General features: G+C 34.3%; 1 protein-coding gene across 2 annotated transcripts in view; it reads left to right on the plus strand.

Moving 5' to 3' along the window:
• The first annotated feature begins 7,809 nt into the window (after window positions 1-7,809).
• Window positions 7,810-18,298, plus strand: part of LOC307137960 (uncharacterized protein) — a 213,326-nt gene continuing 202,837 nt past the window's right edge. Inside the window, exons 1-3 of one of the 2 annotated variants that reach the window (XM_079836015.1) lie at window positions 7,810-7,886; window positions 10,342-10,683; window positions 10,808-11,189. In XM_079836015.1, coding sequence (XP_079692141.1) covers window positions 7,829-7,886; window positions 10,342-10,683; window positions 10,808-11,055 — 648 coding nt within the window. In that variant the 5' untranslated portion in view covers window positions 7,810-7,828 and the 3' untranslated portion in view covers window positions 11,056-11,189. Of the gene's footprint in view, window positions 7,887-10,341; window positions 10,684-10,807; window positions 11,190-18,298 lie in introns of those variants that run through there. The other variant, XM_079836013.1, reaches the window with a different exon arrangement.

An 18,298-nucleotide genomic window follows, 5' to 3' on the forward strand; every position in this document is an offset into this window, starting at 1 on the left:
GTTTTTGAACACATTTTTTTATTATTTACCATCCTGTTGGCAAAAATGGGTACAAAAAGTACCTGTTCTTAATAATCAAGACATTCTATTCATCAATAATAGTTTTGTTATTGTTTCAAGAATGAAAAAAAATACCATGATGGCATTAGGGACATATACTATCCAAGAAAAACTTGTTATTGTTTAACATTTACATTATTAACATTTTGTGATAACTATGTATATGTCCCTAACAGGGTGGAACCTTGTCCAATATGTATTCCGACTAGTTAAACATGTCACCATTTTGGTAGAATGCTAAAAACATGAAAATCATGTACTTTTTTTTCCAACATTTATGAAGCCATACCGCATACCAGGAATGACCCAGCTGTTTCTAACTGTGTTGTTATTTGATTAGAAAAAAGAAAGACAAAAGTGAACATTGGCCTGCATGGTAGCCTAATGAGGTGCCGTCAATGGTCTTGCTTTGTAAGTAAACCCTTATTGTAACAAATTATATAGTTAAACAATTACAAGAACTATATGTTAGTTCTAAGGCTGAGAACAAGTTAGAAAGAGCTTTAAAATACGGACCTTCTTGAATTATTGACTAAACAATCCCCCCATAACCACGCCCCCAACAAAGCCCCGCCCCCTCTGGTGAGTACCGGCACTTTATTTTTTCCACTTCAAGCACTGATTATAAGTAATAAATAGGTTGCTTTTAATAGCTTCTGACTAAAAAATGAACTAATGAGAAATTAAGTCACCTTTTAAAAGCAATTTAATTCTTCCCTTCATGTCATATAACGATCGTTTACAATTTTAATGGTAATGCTTATGTCATAAACACATTGTGAAACTTGTAATTGGGTTGATATAATCTCTTAAAATTTGTGACAATATCTTGCAGTTGACCATGCTTGAGTCACAGACTTCAACATTCAGCATCAAAACACAACAATGGTAACAATAATGATAGCTTAGTCAAGAGTAAATCTAAAGTAAATGATCACGTAGGCTACTCTCTACTGTACTTTTTAAGTTACTATACCAACTAAGCATTTGTTAACACAACATACTATTTCTATTTCACTTTACTTTTTTAAGGCAATCATTTGCATGCTTTTTTTTAAGTAAGTCTAACTAATCAGATTTTACAGTGTAATTTGCATAATAATGTGTTCTTGGAGAAACACGTAATGAAAAAGAAGTGTAATAATGAGAGTAATAGTTGGCAACATTTTCATAATAATATCTAATATTTTATAGGAACATTGATATGTAATGTCTTTCCCTATTCACATGTTGTCTCCCAAAATGCCTGATAGCATGCTCCTCTATTGAGGACATAATATGAAATCAATGCCCTGTTTTGTAACAGAAAGTCATATTTGATTAGAAACCCCAAAACATTTTCCTGAGATGTTGATTTATAACAAACAATTTGAAAATGAGTCAGATTTAAATGATAATTACAACATATGATCATATTTCTAAGTGCTAAATTTGATCATTCAGTCATTTTTAAAGACCAAGGATAAGTTGTTGTCCTGGTGAAACCTCAAAACAAAAGCCCTGAATGTGTTCTTTACGGGACATCCAGACTTAAAACTGTGACATGGTGTCAGAGAAATTCACTATGATATAAAGTCCTCGTACGAGGACAGTGGCACCCAGGAGGTTATTGCACTGTTTTGCATGATTGCACAAGTACGAGTGCAAGTAGCTTATTACATTGTATGATGTTGTATAAAGATTTATACACCGATGTATTATCTTTTTGTTGTTGTTGATATTATTAGTGCTGTCAAATCGATTAATTGCGATTAATCGCATCCAAAATAAAAGTTTGTGTTAGTTTATATAGACATATAGAATATACATGCAAATATTTCTTAAATATATACATCAATGAGTGTGTATTTATTATATATACATAATAATTATACACAGTACACACACATATATTATGGAAACAAACTTTTATTTTGGACGCGATTAATCACGATTAATCGATTTGACAGCACTAATTATATACAGTATATATATATATATATATATATATATATATATATATATATATATATATATATATATATATATATATATATATATATATATATATATATATATATATATATATATATATATATATATATATATATATATATATATATATATATATATATATATATAATTATTTACTTCTGAATACATATTTCTCATTTTATTGTTCTTATGGCATTATGATTCACTCCTATTCTGTGACTAAGGCTATATTTTCCATAAACATTATTTTTTATTCATTTGTTTTATTCATTTGTATTTATCCATTGCATTTGTATCGCAGGTTATTCTCATTAATTATTAATTATGTTATACAAACTTTCAACCTCTTTCTGTTTTTAGATTTTCCTTTTTTATTATTAATAATCGTGTGTTATGATCCTGATTAATTATTAAGTAACGTTCTCTCTCTCTTTGTATCTGTATATTTTTCTTTATTAATTATTTAACAGAACATTTAACTTTCTTAAAAGACCAGATAATATTTTGTCAGCCCTAACACATATAAAGTAGCTACTGTGATGGTACTATGGTATAATGATGTACCAGATGGTAATACAGTGGCTCGTTTAACCCCTTGCTTTTAATCAACGAATTTCCATAATTTTTAAAAGACTTTTCAAGATATTCAGATTACTATATTTTTAAAAAACCAACAACAATTAAGATAATATCCAGAAAATCGTATATAGCCTATAATACATTATATGTATGGTTGTTTTGGTAATACCCGTAGTGATGCTCATAATAACCAGCAGAGGGCGACACATCCTGAATGTTGGTTTGGTTTTGCTCTGAAAGCCAGTGAAGGGTTAAATCCTCCATCTGCATGTCAACATAATGGCCCTTTTTACTCATGGTTTTGTAGTAGTACATGAACAAAAACTTTCTAACTTTACTATCAGCAAGTAGACAAAACTACGGAAGCCCATTTCTACCACTTATGAAAAAAAACCATTCTTAATACGTCATAATTAAATCATAATGGGCCAGTTGTTCAAAACATTTAATCTGGATCAAAATTATCTGGATTTAGAAATCCCATGTTTTGCTATCCAGGATCAGGTAATCCATTTTATTTTTGTGCCGGGTTTTCAAAGCAAAATTGGATTGGATCACCCTGATCCAGATACACACCTTTTCAGATGACCAAATCTGGATTACTTGTGCTCTACGGAGCCCCTAAAGGGACATGGTGATGGGGGAAAAAAAAATTCACCCGAGAAAACAAACACTTTAAATGTAATATCATATTTTTGTTTGATGTTTACAGCTGTTTGGGGATTATTTTATGGCGGCTAAATCTTTTTTTACTTTGACTATAGGCTACCGAAAGGCTTAATAGGTAGCCTGATGTCTACTTCTAATTTATTACTTTAACAATTAGCCTAATCAAGAGCTAAATAAAATAGTATGTGTTTGTGTATTACATGACACAAATGTTGTATTTTTTGACCAGTTTTAAAGTTAAACTACATTTTCTCCCTGGAATCCACCTTGAAATCCTACCCCCTGTTGGGATCCTGTTTTTTTGGATCAAAGTTATCCAAATGACAAGTTTTGAACAACACAAACTGAAGGTTTGATCCAGATTAAATAGGATTGGATTCTGTGATCTAATCTGATTTCAGATTCCTTCTTTCCCTTTTGAACAGTCCATTTTCAAGATTTGATCCGATCCGATAAACAAAATCCGATCAGATTACCTTTGAACAACTGGCCCAATGTGATAGTTATGACATAGGCTACTAAATCTTAGTTATGAGATGAAAAGTCCAAATTACTTGAAAAATCAACTGACATAAAAACTCGAAATTGATGGTCGAAGATGGCTTAAAAATGCAATTGTTATATAACAAGTCAACATTATGACATAAAAAGTCATAAATATGGCATAGAAATGTTTTATCTCATAATTTCGACTATATCTCTTAATTATGTCTGTTATAATTTCGACTATCTCACTCATAATTATGTCATAATTATGACTTTTAAAGTCAGAATGTCAACTTTTTGTCATAATTTTGACTTTTTATCTCAGAATTATGACTTAATTTGTCATAATTTCGACTTTATCTTTATACATTTATTTTGACTTAAGTCCGAATTTCAACGTTTATGTCACAATTTGACTTCATGTCATAATTATGACTTTTTAAGTCATAATTTTGATTTAGTTTGTCATAATTGCGACTTTGGACAAAACTATGGAAGCCTATTTCTGCCAAATATGAAAAAAATAATGATTTGGTAAATCATTGGACTTCGGATGTCTTATTTATGTTAGATCATAATTATGAGATAAAAAGTTATGACATACTAAGTCATAGTTATGAGATGAAATTCAAAATTATGACTTAAAACATCAATTGACATAAAAAGTTGAACTTGACAGTCGAAAATAGCTTAAGTCATAATTATTATATAACAAGAAAAATTATGACAAGTCACAAATGTGGCATAGAAAGTCATCATTTCAATGTTTTATCACATAATTTCGACTTTATCTTTATAAATTTATTTTGACTTAACTCAGAATTTCAACGTTTATGTCACAATTTGACTTCATGTCATAATTATGACTTTTTAAGTCATAATTTTGATTTAGTTTGTCATAATTGTGACTTTGGACAAAACTACGGAAGCCCATTTCTGCCAAATATGAAAAAAAATCATTCTTTGGTAAATCATTAGACTTAGTATGTCTTAATTATGTCATAATTAAATCACAATTATGAGATAAAAAGTCGAAGTTATGATATACTAAGTCATAGTTATGAGATGAAATTCAAAATTATGACTTAAAATGTCAATTGACATAAAAAGTTGAAATTGACGGTCGAAAATTGCTCATAAAAGTCATACAAATTATGACATAAGTCACAAATACAGTCATCATTTCGATGTTTTATCTCATAATTTCGACTTTATCTCACTTTCAACGTTTTGTCATATTTTGACTTTTTAATATCATAATTTTTTATCTCAGAATTATGACAATGTCATAATTTGACTTCTTTATTTCATAATTATTACTTTGTCATAATTTTCATTTAGTAGGCCTATGTCATAATTGCGACTATCTCACTTTTAACTTTTATGTCATAATTATGACTTCTAATAAGTAATTTTGTGTCATAATTTCGTTTAGTGCACCATAATTATGATTTACCAACGCATTTGTTTTTCAGCTATTTTTTTTCTCTACTTCACTTCTTTCATTTCTCCTCCCTTCCACATGTCTGACTCTACAGTCACCTTTACATTGTAAAGCTTTTGGAGAAGTTGAGAGTTACTCTTTAACCCAGAGCAATCAGATCACTGTTGACCGGGGCCGTATAGTGTCTCATTCATTGTAAAGGCATATGTTTAAGGTTCTGTGTGTGTGCCGCAGGATATCTGAAACAGGTAAGGCTGGTGTGGGGGATGTTTTTGTCTTGTAATGTTTATAGAGCAGAAGGCTAGAGGTCTAACAGTCAGGGTCAGTGAACAGGCACATTTACAGTGCTTAAGGGAAGACAGCATTGAGCCTTACATCAGGTCTTCAGGTTCACATTTCAGTGTGGGTCATCATGACATCATAGATTACCTCATCATAATTACTCCTGACTGTAAAATATTGGTGGTTTAAGGGTTCACAGACACAGGTTTATGGGGACTCTCTATAGACATAATGATTTTTATAACTGTATATTCAATATCATAAACTCCCAACTACCCCTAAACACAACCCTCACAGAAAACTTTCTGCTTTTCCAATTTCATTTTCATTCCAATTTATAAGCTGTTTTCCCCATGGGGACCGAAACATTTTGTCCCCACAATGTAGGGTTGACCACACACGCACGCATTTCAGAATGACCAAAACGAGACGTCCGCTGGTTGGTCCAGTTATGCTGCCCCATCGTAAAGTCACATGACTTTTTTGGTGTGCACCGAGAAATGTATTTGGTAAATGTATTTCCATCGTAGTTTATGCACATTTTCTTATTGGATAACAAATGTATCCGACTCAAAGGAGTGCATACGGTTTGTTGTGCATTTTTAGAATTGATGGGCATCTTGCCGTTTCCATCCAGTGTTTTTTTAATGCAATATACCATAATGTGCATAAAAATAGCTAATAGTTAAACCAAAAATATCTCACTCCTGCTAAACATTTACTTTGCACCCAAGAACCAAACAAGTTGACACCATTGTGACTAAAAGTTTGCTAAGAAGTATTTCCTACTCAAGCAAGGTGCTCTTTGACTCTGGTCAAGCCTATCCAATAGGACCAGACTGGGTGTGGCCTCGGATGTCAACAGTCCCAGTGCATTATGGGTGTTGAAGTTTTCTTACCTTTTTGGCAAAAGGGAAGACAACAGCCCCCGTTTTCTTTAGTAGCACCCATATACCCCCCGCCTTTCTACCACATAGACAGCCATGTTTTATTCTGTTTTTTACTTTTGTTAAGAAAGACCACTAAACCCTTGACATTATATTCAGATTTTAAAACCACAGCAGTGATGTATAAACTTGTGGTCAAAGGGTTGGTTTGAATATAGTCAGTGTCTAATAATCCCAGGATGTCCTTCGATAAAAGAGTAGGGGTGTAACCCCGGCATTCTGGCCAAATTTGCCCTTTGGCCCCTCTCCATCATGGCCTCCTAATCATCCCCATAAACTGATTGGCTTCATCACTCTCTGTCTCCTCTCCACCAATCAGCTGGTGTGTGTGGTGGGCGTTCTGGCGCAATATGGCTGCCGTCGCATCATCCAGGTGGATGCTGCACATTGGTGGTGGTTGATGAGATTCCCCCTTCCATATGTAAAGCACTTTGAGTGCCTAGAAAAGCGCTATATAAATGTAACAAATTATTATTATTATAACATCTCGTTGTAAACATTCATGTAGTTTGTTTTCGTGCATGAGCACCAATACACATCTTTTGTCTCTTTGTTATGACTCAGTGTGGTAAGCAAATTTAAATAATAGGTTTGGTACCACAGTTGAAGTAGTTAAAGTAAGTTTATACCCTTAGATCTTGCTGAGATCTTACTGATTTTCATATATACTGTATATTCATATTTCAATCCGAAACAGTTGAACGTGCTGTAGAATCAGGAGAAGGAGCGGATGAAGACCTGGAGGCCGGAAAGACACAAAGAAATAAAACTGAAGTTTCTGAACGGGAGAAAGGGAGGGACAACACAGAGAAACCTGAAGTCGCTGCTGCTGCATTAGAAGAGGAAAAGAATGAAGATAAAGAGACGGTTGTAGTTGTGGACTTTGAACAAGGTTCATCTCCAATGCATGACAATGAAAGCAAGACCATTTCTCTGGACACTGCTGAGAAGACTAATCTAATGGCTGATGTTGAAGGCGTGACTGTTTCTGTTACAGCTCTGTGAAACAGACAGGATATGGTGATTTGGGTGTGCTGTTCTGTTCGGGTCTATGATGTCACTTCCTGTATCATAGCTTGTTTGCAGACTCCTAAGGGTTTTCAATGACTGTGGCTAAATTCTTACAGTAGATTTTATTCAGTATTGAACTAATTTGAAATTATATAAAAATATATTTTTCAACTTCATGCATGAATCTTTCTGTGTTATTTGTGTGTGTTCATGGTTGTGTTCATTGTGGTCGAGTGCAAGATAAATGTTGTGGTTTACTCTGGGCTTCGTGCTGACAAAATTAGTTGCGTGGTTGTTTGGGGGGGGGGGGATTGGGGGGTGAAAGGTTGTGATGTGGGAGTAAAGTGGAGTTCAGATTCTCAGCAGATGCTCAGAAATGAAGTGTTCCTCCAGACTCCTGTGTGGGCTCCTCGTGTCATGCCTTTGTTTCAGAGGTAAGTACAACATAAAACTCCTTCCTGAGTGGAAAACCAGGACAGACATTCAAGGATACTATTCAATATTAGAAAATTAAAATAAAGTGAATCAAATGTGTATTATGCTGTGAGATGATGCTGCCTTCCTGCATTTAGCTTGAGACCTTATTTTGTTTGCACTATTTTGCGCTTACGATTTCGACTATAGATCTCATAACTATGACTGTTATAATTTCAACTATCTCACTCATTCATAATGATTATATGGAAAATTTGGCAGATATGAGCTTACATATTTAGACCAAAATGAGTCATATATGGGTCTTTATGATTATTAATGTACCACCAAGATAAAGTAATTATATATGACAATATATGTGTCATATATTATCATGTTTATATCATGTGGAAAAATGGTACATGTTGAAACCTCAGCAAAATGTAAAACTTTACAACGCACAGCAGAAAAAGAAAAAAAAGGCAAACTCCTTGGAAAAATCTTTAAGAATATTTGTCAATGTTAGCAAAAAAGCATTAGAAGAGAAAGACTTTGGTCTTTTACACTGTAAAAAATGTATAATCTTCCCAACTCAAAATTTTCTAGTGACTGGTCACATCTAATATTTTTAATTGGCCAAATTGAATTTCTGTGAATTGAATTTTATCCATTGTGGCAACAGTCTGTTAACATGGGCTCAATTAGAAATAATATGTTGAGCCATTGGAAAAATGTAATTTACCAACACTGTAAAAAATGTCAGGCCTCTCCAATTTAAAATTTTCTAGTGACCGATCACATCTAAATTTTTCAATTTGGCCAACTAAAAAATTTAGATGTGATCAGTCACTAGAAAATGTTGAATTGGAGAAATGTTTTACAGTGAAACTGTGTGGTTGGTCCAATTCAATATTTTATTTGTAGTAACAATTGTTTATTTCTCACTGTCCCAAAAGACAAAAATGGCTAAAAACATAAATATATTAAGCAAAATACAGAAACAGACAACAGGGTTGACATTTTATCACATTACTTTATTAACAAGTAAATTCCAACACAGGATATTTGGGTGAAAATACCTTATTTTCAATAAGGAAAAACTCTGAATACATTTTGGTGAAGAAAACACGGCACTGCAGGCTAAAAACCTGCAAATAAAAATAAAAACTAACATTAATGACAAAGCTCCCCTGCATCACATCTGGCAAGAGACAGAACAGAAGTTTCTTCATTATATAATGAGGATGAGACGAATGAATGGACATAAGAAAATCACGAGCTTGACGTTTGATATTAAAAGGCAATAACTTAAGCCCAGGAAGAGGCCGACGCCAAACGCACCGTGTTCAACAGTCGCATGCCGCACATATCACACAAACGACTTAATTTCCTTATTACCTATTGTTTTAGACATATAAGATATGAGGAAAATAAAACTATTGGCTACAGGCTACCATTAGATAATTATGTGGTAAACGAGAACACACTCATGAAACCAATGAATGCATGAACTCGTGATTCTACAAAATGTCTTTTAAACTTCATTCCCGGTCATAAAGCAAAACTCTGGAGAATAATTTCAGTGCTAAATACTCACCAATGCTCGCGCGCTCCGCATTTGAAATCTCCACACGAACGGTTTTCTTCAAGTGCATTTTGCGCATGCGTATACCGTTTTTCGTACGTAGAACTTGTTCAGCCAACATGGATTTTTCGCTTCGACTTCATAGATTGACTGAGCACAATTAAATATGTTCGGTGAATATACAATTTTAATTTTGAGTGAAGACCTTAAGCTAGTACAATGCATCTTTTTGCATGGCGATAATTATTTGGAAGTAATTTATTGGGCCAATATGTAATGATCAATTTGCACAATTTTTCCCCCAAATTGTTTTTTACAGTGTATTTATTTGTTTTATAATTATATATATATGTGTGTTAATTTCTCTTTAACTTGAAACAGTTTTTTTATTTTTTTTATCAGTGCCTTTACACCATTAGGATCTTATATATATATATATAAAGATCCTAATGGTGTAAAGGCACTGATAAAAAAAATTTAAAAAATGTTTCTGTTATATATATATAACAGATATATAAAACTGTTATATATATAGTGTGAAATATATATATATTCTTTTCTTTTCTTTTTTTTTTGTCCAATCAAAGATGTGTTTCCTCGTATGCTTTAACCTGGTCTTCAAATCCAATTTAGCCAATTCAAATTCTACATAACAGTCAGGATTGCATCCTGGAAAAATAATACATTTAAAAAGCAATTTAAAAAATAAATTAACATTTTTATATATGAAGTTACGCTTTTTTATGTTTCCTGTTTTATAAGGTTAAAAGGATTTATTACTATCAGTTTTAAGTCTTAGTAATGGAGAAGTCCCTAAAGATACAAACTACAACATCAAGAACAACAGCCATAAACATTCATGTATTTCTTTGTGTGTTGTTGTTTCTCAGTCACAGGTTCAGGTGAGAAGCTGACTGTGGATCAGAGCCCACCCAACATCACAGTGAATGAGGGAGATTCTGCTCGAATCACCTGCTGCTGGAAAAGCATATATGGAGAAAAATGTAAAGTTGCTTGGTACATCAATGGGACAAAACTTTCAGTAGTAGATGAGGAACTCCATGAGCATCAAAAACAGAACTGTTCAACGCTCCGCCTCACAAACATACTTAAAAACAATGTAGGTCGTTATGTTTGTAAAGTGACTCAAGACATACCATTCCTGCTGGATGTGAATGGAACTGGAACAGATCTATCTGTCTGTGTCACTCAGCTAAAAAATGCAACAACTGGTAAGATTTTACCGTCACAGTATAATTTTTTCTACACAGTCCAATACAGTTAAAGGACTAAAAGACCACCATAATTAAACTCATACAATATTTGATCTAATTCAGTCTATTTCTTCTATTGAAGTTTCTCCCTCGACTGAAACAACCCAGACTGCAGACCATACATCCCCAATCCCACCATCACATCTCAAATTGTATTTGTCCCTGGCGGCTGCCATCGGCCTGGTGGCCCTCTGCTTGGCCTTTAGTCTGTGCAAGATGAAGAAATCCTGTAAAAAATCAGGTAAACTTCAATTTAGTACTGAGACTCATTACACTCACGGTTGTATATACAGTAGAATCTTGAAGGATTCTGTCAGGCGCTTCATATAGCTACAGAACCTTTAAGATGCGTTTCATCATGGGATCGTTTTGTGAATTTAGTTTTAAAAATTTGATTACATTTATGAATTAGCTCGTAAACATACTTTATCACTAGAAGAAACTGAAATAACCCTTAAATAAACATTAAAGTACTATGCAATAATTTAAGACATTTCTCCTTTTGGCATAAAGGGTTCTTTAAAATTGAGCCATGTGGGTTCTTTATAGAAGATTTATCTTTTTATTTCAATGTGGCGTGTTGCAACCCGTTCTCACTCCCAAGGCGTCAAATTCCGAAGCATGGTCAAGTGCCGTCCGCGTCACATCGAAGACGCTAAAGTCACCCCTAGGCGTCACTATATCGACGCGCTGGGTGCTCCATTCATTTCAGTTGTTTACCCAATGCGTCAGATCAAGACGCATGTTATTCTTTGCATTTGTAAAAGCAGACATGATTTTATTCATATTTTATTCATATTTAAAGGTTACTTTTATATTTTGGAGCTGCTAACCCAACTCCTACCCTAAACCTACCCACTTCTAAACAATATAAAACACATAACAGGCAAATACAAGTACAGTCACATCTATTTATTGCAAAAACTGACCCAAAACAGTATAAAAGTATTAACTCATGTTGCATTCCAAGTCTTCTGAAGTCCCACGATGTCTTTATGTAAAGAACAGAGTTGATCTTAATGTTTTAATCGCTGAGATGATGATCCCGCCACTCCGTGAACGCACTCATTCATATCTCATTCAAATAATACACACGCCTCTTTAACATGACGCATTAGGTCACAAGACACACGAGAACCAATGACATTTTACAATCAAAGCTGACGTAATGACGCAATTGGTCATGAGACTTACGAGAGCCAATGCAATTTCACTATGAAAACTGACGTAACGGGCGGCAATATTTGAAATTTATAATTGAATGTGTTCGTGATCTTCTGCGGATGGAGACGCTAATCGCTTTTAGGGATTTCCTTTACACAAATCAATCGCTTGGCCTCGGAATATTTTGAATATTTGTACTTTTTGAATAAATTGTGCATGCAGTCGACTCTGCCTGTTATATCTGTGTTTTATACCACACAAATGGGTAGGTTTAGGGATGTAATGGGGTTGGGTTACATGTTAAAACGTGTCTAGATAGCGTAAATAAAATGATGCTGGCTGATTAAATTGAGAATCACAGTCCAACATGTCATAATGGCAAAATCATAACCCAATATAGATCATCATGACGATAACTTTCCCATGCCCAACGCGTCTGTTTCTGACGCCAAAGGTTTCTCATTTAAATGAATGGAGCACTCAGCACGTCGATATAGTGACGCCTAGGGGTACCTTTAGCGTCTTTATTGTGACGCGAAAAGCACTTGACCATGCGTCGGAATTTGACGCCTTGGGAGTGAGAACGGGTTGCGTTAAAATACTAGAAACGCATTAAAGCAATGCAAAGGCAGATTAATAGATTAATAGACAATTTGTTGCAAAATATTTTTGAAATTCCAATTATTGGTAAAATTGATGACTTGTAAATAAATAATCATAAATTTCTCACTGTACACTGCTATGGTGGAGCCGTTGCTTAGCCTATCTGCACTTTACTAGAGCACCCTCAGTGATTTGAGTCTGTAACTGGGCCTGCTGAGCGCTCTCTTCTCACAATCATTAGTAGACACGCCCCTTACTGCTGATTGGCAACAAGTTTGTTTTGGTACTCGGCCAGAGACAATTTTATAAAGCATTTTTGAAATATCACTTACCCCACCTTTAAGAGTTTTTTTTCACGACACTCCCTACAGCTTTCTTTAACCCGGCTAGTGTGAAAGGTTTTAAAGACATCTCACAGATAACCACAAGCCCACCAGCTCTGATCTTCACTCTCTGTCGACCCTTTTCTCTTCATAGGCCATGATGGATGTCCTATTTATCAAGACGGTGTCGTAACCACTTCCTGCCAATATACCCTGTGAGAAGATGCCCTGTGAGATCAAATGGATGAAGTTGAGGTGTAGTCCATCTTTAAAAATATTAAAGTAATAATAAAAAATTAAAAAAAATAATAAAATATTGGAATGCATTCAATGCATGTACAAATGTGTAAAGCGTCTTGATTTGTAGAAGAGGTTGTTTTTAAATGCTGTCTGCAGCTATAATTGTTCACAGTATATTTATATCTGTGGCCAATGATACAGCTCATATCATTCAGGACATCATTGCGTCTGCTGTTTCTTTTAAGAAGTACAGCAGTGGTCAAACCAGCACCGGAAAACAATCATTCTGCATCACAGGTGCATCAGAGATGACAGCAGAGCTGAAGGGCTCAAAGCAACCACAGCAGCTCCCGACCCCGTAATTAACACGTGAAGTCTGCAGGCGAATGTTAGCAAAGAGACAGGAGAACATAACGTCTTTAAAGAAGTGCCCAGCATGCATTTAGATGTTCAAAAGTCATTCAAAAGGTCAACATTAATGTGCCCCTATTATGCATTGTGCCTTTCAAATAGTGTCCAGTATAGCTGTCTGTGAATGTAAAAGAACCAATGCTGAACAGAATTCCAGTTTTACTTTACTTTTTGTTTTTTAATAAATGTGCATAATGCTAGCCTATGTTGTTCATCAGAGCAGAGTAGACTGAACACAACAGACTGGGCTATCTGACCAATCAGAACAGAGCAGACCAATTAAAACAAACCGGATCATCTGACCAATCAGACCAGAGTAGGCTCTCAGAAAAGAGGGGTTTAGAGAGACTGAATCTTTAATCAAACTGTTTCAGACACTGCGACAGGGGCGTAGCCATCATTTCAGAAGTGAGGGGGACAGAATGTCAAGTGTTATACCAGTTTTTTCTGACCTTTGTCTAATTGATGGTTTTATTTTTAATCATATAGGCCTACCTTTTTCTTAACTGGCTTAATATGCTATTTTTTGACCCCAAATGACGTTTGCTGAAATCTAAATGGCATGAGACTCGACACACTACCAGTCAAAAGTTTGTAAACATTAAAGTTTTTCAATGTTTTTGAAAGTACCAAGGCTGCATTATTAATTAAATGAATGCATGACATAGCAATTGGTTATGGCAGATCCAGAGTGGCTCTGGGCAGATCCAATAGTTTTAAACTTCAACAGAGTTCCTGCCTTCAAGGAAGTAAACGCTTGTCAATGGAGGGTGGCCAGACAAATGAAGTCTCTGTACAAATGAAATGTACGAGAGTCTGGTAGGACCAGGCTATAGCACAATAGAGGCACTTTAAGAACGTCAATTAGTTCAACTGATATGTAGAACTTTACAGTGGATGCCTGAATGTCATTGCATTAGAAAACAAAAAGCCAACTACCTTTGCATCCTTTATGTGTTTGGCAGGAGTGTTCAGTCGTTTGCAGTTGCATCCATTTATTGTGTCATGCTTATTTGTGCAATGAATTGAGTTGTAAAATAAAATTAAATAAAATTAAATAAAAAAAACTGAAAACTCTAATATATAACAATTATAAGATGTTGATGTTATAGTTTATGATTTGTATTTCATTCTGATGTTTAAAATTGTACTTTATTATTTATTTTTTTGTTATTTATTTCATTTGGTCAAACCAGTCACATATTGAGGTACACAGCAAAGAATTGTGTTTATTTGGATAAAGTTAGGACCATTTTGAGAATATTGATAAAAATTAAAAAGAGTATTTGGTAAATGTTAAAACTACACGCAGAAGACCTTTGGCACACACATACAGACAGCGCAGGAAGTTATGACTGTTCGTGTGTTTTAATGTGAGCGGGTGTGTCAGTGCTTTTGTTAGTTTGCATTTGTGATCAAATTAGAAATGAAGGGGGAGTGAATAACCAGCGCTCTCTTCCACCATCAATACCACGACTGAGGTTAGACCCAACAACTTGCCAACAAAAAATGCCTTTTATTTCTAAATTATGACATTTTATGATGTAAAAATCATACTAACAATATAAGTACACCTCATACTTTATAAAATAAAATAAAAAATCCATGCCATGGGACCTTTAACTTTATTTTGATGCTTGCCAAAAGACATTCTACTAACTACAACTAACTTTGCAACTACAACTTATTCTATTAATCTGAACCCTAACACCTAACCAGTGTTAATTTTGACAGCATATTTTGATTTAGTTTTAGTCATAGTCATAGTCTAAAATGCCATTTAGTTTTAGTCATATTTTAGTCACCTGAATTGTTTTTAGTTTATATATCATAAGATTTTAGTCGACTAAATCTACAGTAGATTTAGTCTCCTAAAATCTAATGAGTTTAGTTCAATTGTAATACATTACGCATTACATAACCTACTGTCACTTGAACTGACATTTTAACATCATTTTGTTTTTACATTAAAAATACACGAAAGAGCTCAATTCACTTTTTTGTTTGTTTTTTTAAAAACATCTATATAGTTTGTATAACTTTGTATTTCTGTTTTAGCTAGTAGGCCATATCAGGTTAAGCTAAAGCTTCAAATAAGTTTGTTTATTTTATTTTATTTTTCAGTTAACATTTATTTAATTTCAAGTAATGAAGTTTTTTTTAATGGTTTTAGTAAACTATTATAACCCTGATACTTTATTTAATATGTGTCAAATACTGGTCTTTCCTCCTGACTATGAATTAAATGGGAATTAAATTAAATATAGTTTATTGTGTAAGCGAAAACGAATATATATTATGCGTGACTTTAAAAAAAATAAAAAAATTTAAAAGCTGTAAATACACCGGGACTTCTATTTTGAAAGGTCTGCGCATTACTATTGCAGTTGCAGAATGCTTCAGGGAGATAAAATATGCATTGTTACAACCGTCTAAAACATATTATTATACAAACATGGTAAAGTAAACATTGTCATTAAAGGTGAACTATGTAGGATTTTTGCAGTAAAATATCCAGAAACCACTAGGCCAGTGTTATATATTTTGTTCAGTTGAGTACTTATATCCCAAATGTTTTAAACTATTTGTAAATCGTGAGAAAATTGCTATTTTAACCAAGGAACCGGGACGTGTGAGCTATGCGTGTGAGGGAGTCGCCTGTCGATTGCGTCATATCTGCGTCACCCTCGGTCTCCGGTTTTGTTCAGTTTAACACTTTACTCTCACTGCAGTGTGAACAAGTGTCATAGCAGCCGCAGAGCGAACGTCATAACTTCCTTTTCAACACACTCAGATATATCTAATACGATAAACAGAGTTGCGTTAGTTCATAAACTATTGCCTGGCATAAACGTGCGTTTTTCAGTGATTGTGAACCGCTCTGGAGCACGTGAGCCTGTAGAATGCGCAACAACGCCGTGTTTTCCAGCTGTTAGATCAGCACGTTCTAATCAAATGTGCGAATATGTTACACAGCTCTGTCAGAGTGACCATCGGGTTCTTGGTCACCTCCCTGACTAAAGGCCAATTTATACTTCTGCGTCGAGTGTACGCCGTAGTGTACGCCGTAGGCTACCCGCGTAGCCGACGCCGTCGTGAGCATTTATACTTCTGCGCTGTTGTCTGCGTCAATGTGCTCTTCTCCCCTGATTGCTCAGTTAGGCCAGACGGCCAGCTCTAGGAAGAGTCCTGGTGGTTCCAAACTTCTTCTATTTACGGATGATGGGGGCTACTGTGCTCATTGAGATCTTCAATCCTGCAGAAATTCTTCTGTACCTTTCCCCATCTGTGCCTCGATACAATCCTGTCTCAGAGGTCTACAGACAATTCCTTGGACTTCATGGCTTGGTTTGTGTTCTGACATGCTGTGGGACCGTACATGTGATTTTTTTTCTTTTCGTTTTTTAATTTTTATTTAATTTGCAAAGATTTCAAACAAACTTTTCACGTTGTCATTATGGGGTATTGTTTGTAGAATTTTGAGGAAAATAATTAATTTAATCCATTTTGGAATAAGGCTGTAACATAAAATGTGGAAAAAAAATTTAGTGCTTTGAATACTTTCTGGATGCACTGTATCTATATATATGCACACACACAAACGCATTTATTTTATAATAATATTTTATAACATTTTAAAATTTCACACTTTTAAGATTCTTCAAAAATAATCTGTCACTGGTTAAACATCTACAAGAATTCAATGAAACATGTCAAATCTTCATCATAAAAATTCTGAAAACAAGCATTCACTCACGGACTTTTTTTTTTCTCCTCTGGAAGAAACAGGAAACTGAGATGCCATTTCCTGATATTCCCGTTAATGCTTGGCAGTTTGTGCCACAGCGATCAGACTTCAGCAGAGCTGGAAATATAAACACATCGGTTTTTTGTTCTTTTCTCTTTCCCTTCATTTTGTTCTTTTCTGAAAGCAGGGGTTTTCTAGAAAACATGTGAAAGATTTCCTGTTGTCAAAGAAATGAAGAACCTCAAACGTTTTGATAGATTTAATGGTCACCACTAAATCACTGGAAAATGTAAGACTTCTGATCTCATTTTATTCTGTGGGATATTTTAGATTCAGTGTTTAAGTTTGATTTAAAAGTCTTGTTTGCAACACGTCTTGATTTAGTCGTTGGATTGATATGTAAGGATTAGATTAGTCTGTGTATGTGTGTGTATGTTAGTGAGGGCTGGTATTGTGTGTGGTTGTGTGCGCTGAAGTGTGTTTAAACAGTGATTAGCAGCTGAATGTTCATGAATCCCTGCTCAGAGATGTGGAGAAGAGAGAGCGAGACCTCAGCATTAACTCTTTATCTGTCCCTCTGTCCTCTGACCTCTGTCCTCCCTCTCTTCCTCTGTGGAATCTCAAGATTGTCCCGTCAGTTCATTCATTCTTCACCAGTCAACCTCTAGTGCTAAAAACCACACAGTGAACACTAAACACTTCATTATGCACACTAATTTTGACTACACAAAACACACTGCATACTTCAGCTTCAAACTAAATATTTACAACACACTTCACATTGGCGACACTATTAAGCATGACTATAATGAACAATTCTTGCAGCACACTTGCTCCACACACACTCAAATAAACCACTATACCCATATGACAAAAAAATATAATTTATATTTCAATATTTATATCTTTCAAAAATATAATTGATAGGTCAACAATATATAACATATACATAAATATATTTTAAATATGTTTTCGTTACTTAAATTTCCTCATCTTTGGGCAATTTTTATATAAAAAATACATATTAAATATTCAACATAAAAAATATCTAAACATTTATACTCTCCTAAAAAAACACACTAAA

The sequence above is a fragment of the Gobio gobio genome, assembly GCF_949357685.1.
Source record: "Gobio gobio genome assembly, chromosome: 14".
Lineage (NCBI taxonomy): Eukaryota > Metazoa > Chordata > Actinopteri > Cypriniformes > Gobionidae > Gobio > Gobio gobio.